The 9,342-nt window shown below is 49.3% G+C and overlaps 1 protein-coding gene across 2 annotated transcripts in view; it reads left to right on the forward strand.

Annotated features, from left to right (window-relative positions):
- Positions 1-9,081, forward strand: part of Cnksr3 (CNKSR family member 3) — an 87,052-nt gene extending 77,971 nt beyond the window's left edge. For both annotated transcript variants that reach the window (XM_013356923.4, XM_040283459.2), the window contains exons 10-13: positions 3,245-3,369; positions 4,567-4,760; positions 5,234-5,323; positions 7,694-9,081. In XM_013356923.4, the coding sequence (XP_013212377.1) occupies positions 3,245-3,369; positions 4,567-4,760; positions 5,234-5,323; positions 7,694-7,983 (699 nt within the window). In that variant the 3' untranslated portion in view covers positions 7,984-9,081. The remainder of the gene's footprint in view (positions 1-3,244; positions 3,370-4,566; positions 4,761-5,233; positions 5,324-7,693) is intronic.
- The last annotated feature ends 261 nt before the right edge of the window (positions 9,082-9,342 follow it).

Consider the following 9,342-nt stretch of genomic DNA (forward strand, 5'->3'; position numbering starts at 1 on the left):
ATGGGACACTTAACGTCCTACAAGCTCTTTATTCCTGGCAGAGAGCTGATGGAGTGCCTCCCAGCTGCCAGCCCTGCCAGCTCGCTGCTGCAGGGGAGATGCGGGCTCTGAGGAAGAGGCCATGTGGACTGTGACGGGGAGGGCGCCTCTTCCTGATGAGCTGGCACTTTGGAGCTGGGCGTAGGTGGGACCTGCACTGGCAGGTGAGAGTGTGTGTCTCGGAGGTGAGCGCTGCTCTTTAAACACGCTCGCCCACACGAGCTGCCATCAAGGAAGGGCAGAGTTTGTAGGTCAAAGCATCCTGGTGTCACCAGATAGCTACGGGTCTTGGTGGCCCTGCGCAGGAGAGGCTGCTGTCCTCTGGAGAAGGGACAGTTGTGAGCTTTTAGGTGAGGTGATAGCCACAACAGATGTGGATGGTCCTGGTTGGTTCAGGGGCTCTGGGTTGGCAAGGAGTGAGTATCTCACACTCCCTGAAGCCAGAGGTGGTGGATAAAACGCCTGGTCAGCGGAGACTGTCTGGTGCAGGTACAGAGGATGAGGCTGAGGGGGTGGACTTCACCCACAGGTGACAGGTTGGCCCCTGCTTTGCATTACTATCTCTACTGTTGTGCAACAGTTGCCATAACCAAGCACCATAGATTGGGAGGTTGAAGTCCCAGATAAGGTGTTGGCAGAGTAGATTTCTTCTGAGACCTTGCTCTTCAGTTTGCAAATAGCCGTTTTCTCCCTTTGTCTTCACGTGGTCTTTCTTCTGTGTGTGTCTGTGTCCTGATCTCTTATAAGGACACCAGCCATATTGCATTGATCCCACCCTAGTGACCTCGTTTTAACTTAATTGGCTTTTTTGGGGGGAGGGTACCCAGGATTGAACTCAGGGGCACTAAAACCCATCTCCAGCCCTATTTTGTATTTTATTTAGAGACAGGGTCTCACTGAGTTGCTTAGCGCCTTGCTATTGCGGAGGCTGGCTTTGAACTTGCGATCCTCCTGTCTCAGTCCCTGAGCTGCTAGGATTACAGGCATGCACTGCCGTGCCCAGCAACTTAACATGATGTGCAAATACAGTTACTTTCTGGGGTGCTGGGGGTTAGGGCTACAACATAAGAACTTGAGGGGACAGCAGTTCAGCACACTGCAATATCTAGACACGAGAAACACCGACCAGGGAGAAGTCCCTTGTGTAGGTCCAGGTGTGGGGCCAGGGGGTCCTGGGCAGCTCAGATGAAAGATGGACAGTGCCAGGGACCTCTTGGGAAGCAGCCACACGGGGCTCAAGGAGCAGCACAGCTTGGTGGCCAGGAGGGTGGCTCTCATGCTGGGTCCCTCGAGTCCTCATCTCAGCTCTGTCACTTATCAGCTCTGGACCTTTGGCTGGTGTCTAACCTTCGTAAGCCTCGCTGTCCTAGTGTAGTGCCGGCTCTTGGAGACAGAGGGTGTCCAGGGTGATGGGAAACCTACGAGGTGACAACAATCAGAAAGTTAAGAAGCCACCTGGAAGGCAGAGATGGCAGGAGTCTCTAGTCTGAGTTGGAGGTGACAGAGGAAAGTCCACATGGATGTGTCCAGGGCATAATGGAAAATCATGTTTAAGTACAGGCTCCCCAGCCCCCCAGTGACTCCTGGAAACTCCCGTGGAAGTCTCACTCTTGCATTTTATCCAGATTTACCTTCCTGACATGTTTGGGAAGAGCCCACGGCGAGGGAGAAAGGTATTAAGTTCTGCATCTGAGCCACCATCAAAAGGCGGAGCTGCTGAACAGCTCAGCTACCAGGTGTTCTTGTGAAGTGTCCAGGATATCTTCAAAAGGTGAATGCTGCTGGGCGAGTCCTCCGTGAGCTCACCCGGCCCTGGGCCTTCCTCTGTGGTTCACTCTTCCCTGTTCTTCAGGCCTGGGCACCCACCACTCTCAGGAGGCAGCTCTTCATTTTTCTTCTTCTCCTTCTCCTTCTCCTTCTTCCCCAGTGCCTCACCTGTGCTGGGCAAGCACTCTACCACTGGGCTCCAGCCCCAGCCCTCCATCCTCTTCTTTTTGACTCATTAGTGTTACCCTGTCACAGAAGAGCTGTTTCGTTCTGCTTTGAGGCCACAGTCCTGGTAGACGAGGGTTGCTGATAGAGCCGTGTATCAGCACCGTGTGCACAGTTCAGGGAGTATCTGCCCTGTGGAAATAATTCCAATCTACTTTGGCTTCTGAGGTTTTAAGGGTCTGGATTCTGGCCCCGTGTCTTCAGATATGGTCCAAGATTGACAAACGCGAGTTTAATTTCATACTGAATAGAAGGACAGATTGTGCATTCATTGGTGGCAAAGTCTGCAAAGGGTGGGGTTGCTGTAGGGGGCTGAAGACTGGGCCTGGCCTCTGTGTCTTGGTGTCTCTGTTGAAAATAGCCATCACTCTGTGACTCTCTTGGTGGCTACTGCCAGCTCTGGCCACACCGGCTCTTTGGTCCTTTCAGGCTTGGAATCTGGTTCACAGTCTTCCTGCAGTGACAGCTTCTGTCACCACCCAGGCAGAGGGGGTATAAAGGTAGCTTTCTGTACCTGGCGCAGGTCCAGCACAGTTCTCTCTGGTCCCCGCCAGATGTTTGCCCATCTTGACTGTGAGACCTCCTTGCGGTTCTTTATCAACCAGAAAAGTCTGTCATTGTCATTGTTAAGAGTGCAGAAGGATAAGATTGGGGGACTCACCTAAAGTTTAAGAAAAAATAGATCCTTTGAGATTGGTAACATAATTGAAGATTGGTAACAAACTGAAGCCGTATGTACTTTAAAAATTTAATTAACTTAAGTATATGAGTATCTGCAGCACGTGTACAGCTAAATTCATGCACATGAAATTGTGTGCTTACTTGGTGACAAGCAGTGTCCTAGGCTCTTTGAACAATGTTAGCTACCCCCGTTGAATACTGTTCTTATTCCCATTTATTGCCGTCTCATAGTTGAGGCACAGAGGGGTTGAGTGCCTGGCTCAGCGATACACAGAAATCCAGGAAAGCCAGGATCACACCCAGAGTTCTGAGCCCACACTCCTCGTCAGTACTAGCGCTGCTGTGGAATTCCATGAATGAACTCTGAGTGTCTTCCGGAAGCTGAGTCCTGTCAATAGCTGTGAACCTGTGGATGATCTTGGCCTCTGCTTACTCAGGGCTGGCCTTGGCTTGGGGAGGGAAGGTGTGACCAGGGTAATCTCCTTGCTGACTGACCTCTGCCCTTTTTGGCTCTGTGTGGCTGTCACTGCAGACCTCGCCCCCACCCACGACGACCCAGTCCCCTGAAGGCACCATGGACGCCTCTCTGAAGAAGGAGAAGCCAGCCATCCTGGACCTTTACATTCCTCCTCCACCTGCTGTTCCCTACTCTCCTCGGTACGTGGTTCCTGTTTTCATGGTGTGCTAGCCCCCGTGTGGGTAGATGAGCAAGAGGGGCGTGAAAACCTCCAGGATCTCGAGAGAGCAGGTTGCTGGGCTGCAGTGTGGCCGACGGAATCTGGAGGCTCACTGGTCTCACGGTGTGGGGGGTGCAGAGGGGGGTGCAGAGGGAGGTGCAGGGGAGGTGCAGGGGGAGGTGCAGGGCAGGTGCAGGGGGAGGTGCAGGGGAGGTGCAGGGGGAGGTCTAGGTTATATGGGGCTTGAAGCTGTGCAGTTTGGTGGGGAGGGGGCCTTTAAGAAAAGAATACAGAAATACCTTACTTCTGAAAAGTTTACAAAACCATATACTCCTGGGACCTGGTAAGGGCCTCTGTGAGGGGTCCCAGGGAAGAAAGGGGTGTGTACAGGATGAGGAAGAGAGGGAGCTGGGGCCCTTTCATCTACCTGGAGAGACATGAGCACTCATGCACCTGCGAACACACATCACTAGGACACACAGGAGGCAGCAGCCTCTATATTTTGTCCAGTGGTGTTTTCCTGATTGCCTAAAGGGATTTGCTAAGTGCTTATTATTATTATTATTGTTATTATTAATTATTATTTACCATCTGGTAACCTGAGATAAACCAAAATTAAGTTTTATTATAAACTGACATTTAGATAGAATTAGGGTGGAGTCCGTGGTCCAACTTTTTCCGGTTTCTTTATTCAGTTCAGAAATAGTCTCCACTGGTTACTATAAAGCATCCTTTGTCTCTGTGGCTTAATCTTCAAATCTAACAACTTCATTATACATCAAGAGTCATATTTGCTGAATCTTGACAAAGATACTGCTCTTGGTGCAAGGAAAGTGGTTCGGTAGCTCACGCTTCAACTTCTGATTCTTGACATGGATAGGAACTTCAGCTGCAGGACAGAACACAGGAGCACCAGAGCTCTCTTTGCAAAAGCATCTTTTTACCATTTCGGTATACGTGACCAAAAAGCTGCCTTTCCTGTGATTCATCAGGGTCACAGTACTTGCTTTTATTTGATAAGGAGCTGTGTGTTTGGGAGGCCACTGGGTTGAGTAAAGTGACACTTTTCCTCCAGTGGAGAGAGGAGTTTTCTCACGTGTGCTCGGGGGGTATGATTCCCATGATTTTGTGGTAGGAGACGAGGTGAGCATCTTGATCGTTGCACATTATCTTCCAGGGATGCCTACGGCGGATTCAGCAAGTGTAAACAGCCGTTGCCTGGCCCCAAGGGTTCAGAGTCCCCGAATTCCTTCTTGGACCAGGAGAGCCGGAGACGAAGGTTCACCATTGCTGACTCTGATCAGTTGCCGGGGTACTCGGTGGAAACCAGCGCACCGCCCACGAAAATGAGAGAGAAGACACCATCTTACGGTGAGTTTCCGAGCGTTTGTCTTGTTCTGCTGTTACCCCCTGTTACTTCTCCTCCCACCCCTTCCTTATTTGGAACTGTTGGGTGAATTTGGCAGGCTCAAAGGGTAATCCGAGGAAAACATCAACCTCAATGAAATTTTAAGTATGAGACCTTTACTCAGCTCTGGAGCGCAGCCTCGTGAGTCACTGCTCTGCTGGCCGCGAGGCCCCGCGGGCCAGGCTCACATTTCAGGGTTAGCTCTCGCGGCCTGGTTTTAACTTGGGAGTTGTGGACTCAGAGGCTCAGGTTTGGCATGCCTGTGTCCTAATTGCTTGCTATGGAAACACAGTGCTTTAAAATACTTCCCTTGTTTTAAAATCTGTGATTGCTTCTGCTGAAGGGGCTGTGCTCATTTGGGGATCTAAGTTGGAAATGAACTGCTGAAGTCCCCAACCTCTCCAACCTGGTCACTTTCCTTCTTGTCCCTTTGAAGGCAAGCCCCGGCCTTTGTCCATGCCTGCGGACGGGAACTGGATGGGCATTGTGGACCCTTTTGCCAGACCTCGAGGTCATGGGAAGAAAGGTAGGTTTTATCTAAGCAGACCTGGGCCTAGGCCTCCGCTCTATTCCTGAGTGTGTGATGATAACTTTGAAAGTAGTTAGCCTCTCCGACTCCCATTCTGTCGTCTGTTAAACCAGGTCTGCCGAAGCTTTCTAAGGCTCCACTTATTTCTGGGATGGAATACAGGGAAAGATTACATAATCCCAGTTAGTGAGTGCACATCTCCTGATTAGCAGTGTGGGCTTTAAAAAGGCTGTAGACCTTTTAAAAAGGTCTATTTAAAGTTTTTTTTTTTTTAAACAAGTGAAATAAATTGCTTATTAAATAATCTCATCCTGAATTATTGACTTATTACTGGAATCCATTTATTTATTTTTTCTGATGACCAATGTGGAGTTTTTTCTCCTCCCCAATCCTTCTTGGGTTAGAGAATGGTGACTATTTGAGAGAAATTTGTGTTGAATTCACCTTGTCATCAAGGTCACTGGTTATTACTGCTAGTCTTAAGGGAAGTGTTTTAAAATGTTTGGGTTTTGCTGGATCCCCTGTGGTTATCAGCGTCGGCAGGGCATGACCATGACCTTGCTTGTGCAGTGTGGCAGCAAAGAGCAGGCGAAGAGTTAAAGCTGCGTGACCCTGAAGTTGGTAAAAGGAAGAGGAAGGACATTCTGGAGGCTTAAGCTTCCAAAGTGATCATCCCCTGACATCAGCTAGGGCCTTGGGAAAGTGTCTTCTGAGTACTGCTGTCACTAGGCTTGTGCTAAAGGGACAAAGGGCCAGGAGGCCTGTCTGTGGATACTCTTAGTTTACTTGTGAGACTGAGGAGCAGTCAGCAGGTGGCAGGCTGCGCTTTGTTTAGATCTGGGGAGGCTGACATCTTCTTCATTATCATGGTTCTGAGCTCCACGCAGCCTTTTTTGTTTTGTTTTGTTTTGTTGAGAGATGGAGCATAGGAGTTGGGGAGTATGAAAACGGGAAATGGGAGTCCCCTCCACTCTTTCTTCTGCATTTCTTGTGTGATTGATCCAGAGTTGCAGATGTCGGTTGGCATTTAGCCAACGGTATTATTGGGATGTAACTCACAGAGCATGAACTTCACTCTTCAAATGTACAACATGGTGGTTTTTTGGATATTCACGTTAGTCACCACAATCTTATTTCAGAACGTTTCCATCGTCCAAAAGAACCCCTGTGCCTTTTAGCCATCCCCCTCAATTCCAGTTGTCCCCGGCCCCTGAGTGACACTGATCCACTTTGTGTCTATTTGCCTATTCTGGACATTCCATATAAATAGACTCATACAATGTGGCTTTATGACACTTTTTAAAAGTGGCTTTTCCCCTTTGGTTACAAAAGCAAAACAAGTCACAAAAGCAAAACACTGGAAAACATCTAGAAGGCATGAGAAGATAAAACTCAGCTGGAATCAACTTCCACAACCTAGGAGCAATTACTGCGAATGTTTTGTGTATCTTCCAAATCATTCCTATATTTACATCTTATACACTTGGAAAAATGTGGAAAATGGAAAAAACCCAGACGTTCAGGAACACTATGTAAAACGAATCCTATCTAGAGCATGTTTTTTTTTTTTTTTTTTCACTGCAGTTGCAATAGTGTTCCATCTCATGGCTGGATACCTATTTATTCAGTTTGCTATTGTTGAACATTTAGGATTTTTTCTGGGTTTTTCACAGTTACGAATTGTGTTTCCATAAGCATCTGTGTACATAGATCTTTGCACATTTTGGGGAGTGGAATTTCCAAAGACTGCTATGTGTTGCCAATGTGTCCTGTGTCTTAAACTCCTGCTTAGTTTCTTAAACACCTCCTCCACCCCAGGAGGTCTGCTGGCATTTAAGACAAAATCGTCCTTTGTTCAGGAATGTCCCAATCATTGTAGATTTTTGCTCATCGCTAAAGGTTAATGGCGCCTGACCTTCGTTCAGGGTGACATCCAAGGGCACCCCACCTTGCTAAGCACTCATTGGGGGTGTTCCGGGAGCAGGAACACTGTCAGCATGTACTTCATGCTCAGGTGCTGAGCCAGGATGGCTGGGGAAAGAGTGAGAGAAGCTTACCGCTCTCTGTCATTGGTTTGTGGTTTTAAGTGAATTCTGAGGGGTTTTCCAGGGGTAAGGGAGGGCAGGCTCTCTGGCTCGTGCTCCCTGTTCAGTGCAAGAAGAGCCTGAAGCAGGAGGGACCCGTCCACTTCTGCTCTGTGAGCACCCACCAGGTGGGCCTGCTCAGCCTTTGGGCCTCGGAGCCCATCCAGAAAGGAGAGCTGGGTAGGGTGTCCCCTTTCAGGGTGTCATAGGCTGAGGACTCTCCGCGCGGCACTGTGCCAGGGATTGCTACTTTAACAGACTCGTGTGCTCTCTCCGGACACAGGGGAAGAGGCCCTCTGCAGGTATTTTAGCAACGAGCGGATCCCCCCCATCATCGAGGAGAGCACCCACTCCCAGTACCGCTTCTGCAGACCCGCGGCCGAGAGGCACCTGGTGCGGGGTGCAGACTACATCCGCGGGAGCAGGTGCTACATCAACGCGGATCTCCACAGCAGCGCCACCATCCCGTTCCCGGAGGAAGGGACCAAGAAGAAGTCCGCCTCCTCCGGGAAGTCGGCAGAGCCGTCCCTGCTGGTCAGCTGGCTCACCCGCCTCAAGCTATTGACTCCCTGAGGCCGCCCTGGAGGGACCCCCGCCTGTCCCCTGCTACCAAGTGCCTCCCTCCCCCGCGGACAGACCCTGGGGACCTCACCCACAGGGTTACGGAGTGACCTGGTGTGATTTCACTTGTTCCTTTTGGAGAGTTGGATGCTGCCTTTCTCGGAATTTTGAAGCGACGGGACGGCCGCAGACCCAGGGGACCGCAGGTCTGCTCGTGGGGACGGAAGAAGGGACGTGGAGAGCCTGCTCTGCCTCCTGTCCCCGGCACTGGAACCCGCAGAGGCACCGTGAATCGCCTGGGGGCCAGAGGCTGGGTCCTCGTCAGGACCTGGCAGCGTTGGTTCTTGGTTTCCTGGGCTGGGCTGGGGGGACTCGCTGGTGGCTGTTGCCACTCCGACGTGTCGGTTTGTGGTCCATCTTCTTCATCTGAAAAAAGCCAGTGGAGAACACATTTTTGTTTTGATTTTTTTTTTTTTTTTTAACGCTCTATACCGTATTTTAAGTGCAGCGACTTTGACTTTGACATTGGCAGGCACCCGGGATGCTCTTGAGCAGAGTTTACATGTGGACCTGGGACCCTCCGTCAAGCCCCTGTGTCACAGTGGTCTCCGTCTAGGTCAGTGAACACACGAGCACATGCGGATAGGGCTCATTACACACCGAGAAGGGCGCGGTTATTTGTGAGAGGTTGTGGTGGATGTTGTCATGTATTGTCTTTAGGGGAAAAGAAGCTGTAAGATTTGCTGAAAGCCAAAGTATCATTCAGGAAGGTCAAGCAAGATTTAGGTTTATGAGAGACACATCAGTGTGCATTTTGACCTATTACAATGTCTACCTTTGGTTTTTGATTTCAAGTGAATTATGAAAAATTCTATGTTGGTTAAAAAAAAAAAACCCTACAGTTCTTCAAAACTGTATACATTTTGCTAATTAGAAATATCTTGGAAAGCCTCATGGTCACTAATTTTCAACTAGCATCAGGTATTTTGAAAAAGCGTCTGGATATTAACTCTTGTTTAAACTGAATGTATGATATTTTGTTAGAATGGAAAAGTACTATCTTGTTAATTTAAGTGTTTTAAATATAGTTGTATATTTTTCTTACTCTTAGTCACCTGTCATTGAAATATTTCTGTTTTGCGTCATTCATGAAGTTATGGAAGGAGAGTGGTCAAGGTGTTTTCAAAGATTTACAAGTGACCGCCGCAGCTGCCAGCAGTGTGGGCACTACTATGAAAAAACTGCAGTGAACCCTCCCAAGCATTTGAGGGTTTCACGAATTAAGCAGGGGAGCCGCAGACACAGGCACAGAGTAAAATTACAACAGGAACTTTTCCAAGTGCACTCCGGGAGGAGCTGGTATTTCCTACT

The sequence above is a fragment of the Ictidomys tridecemlineatus genome, chromosome 8 (genome assembly GCF_052094955.1).
Source record: "Ictidomys tridecemlineatus isolate mIctTri1 chromosome 8, mIctTri1.hap1, whole genome shotgun sequence".
NCBI classification, from domain to species: Eukaryota; Metazoa; Chordata; class Mammalia; order Rodentia; family Sciuridae; genus Ictidomys; species Ictidomys tridecemlineatus.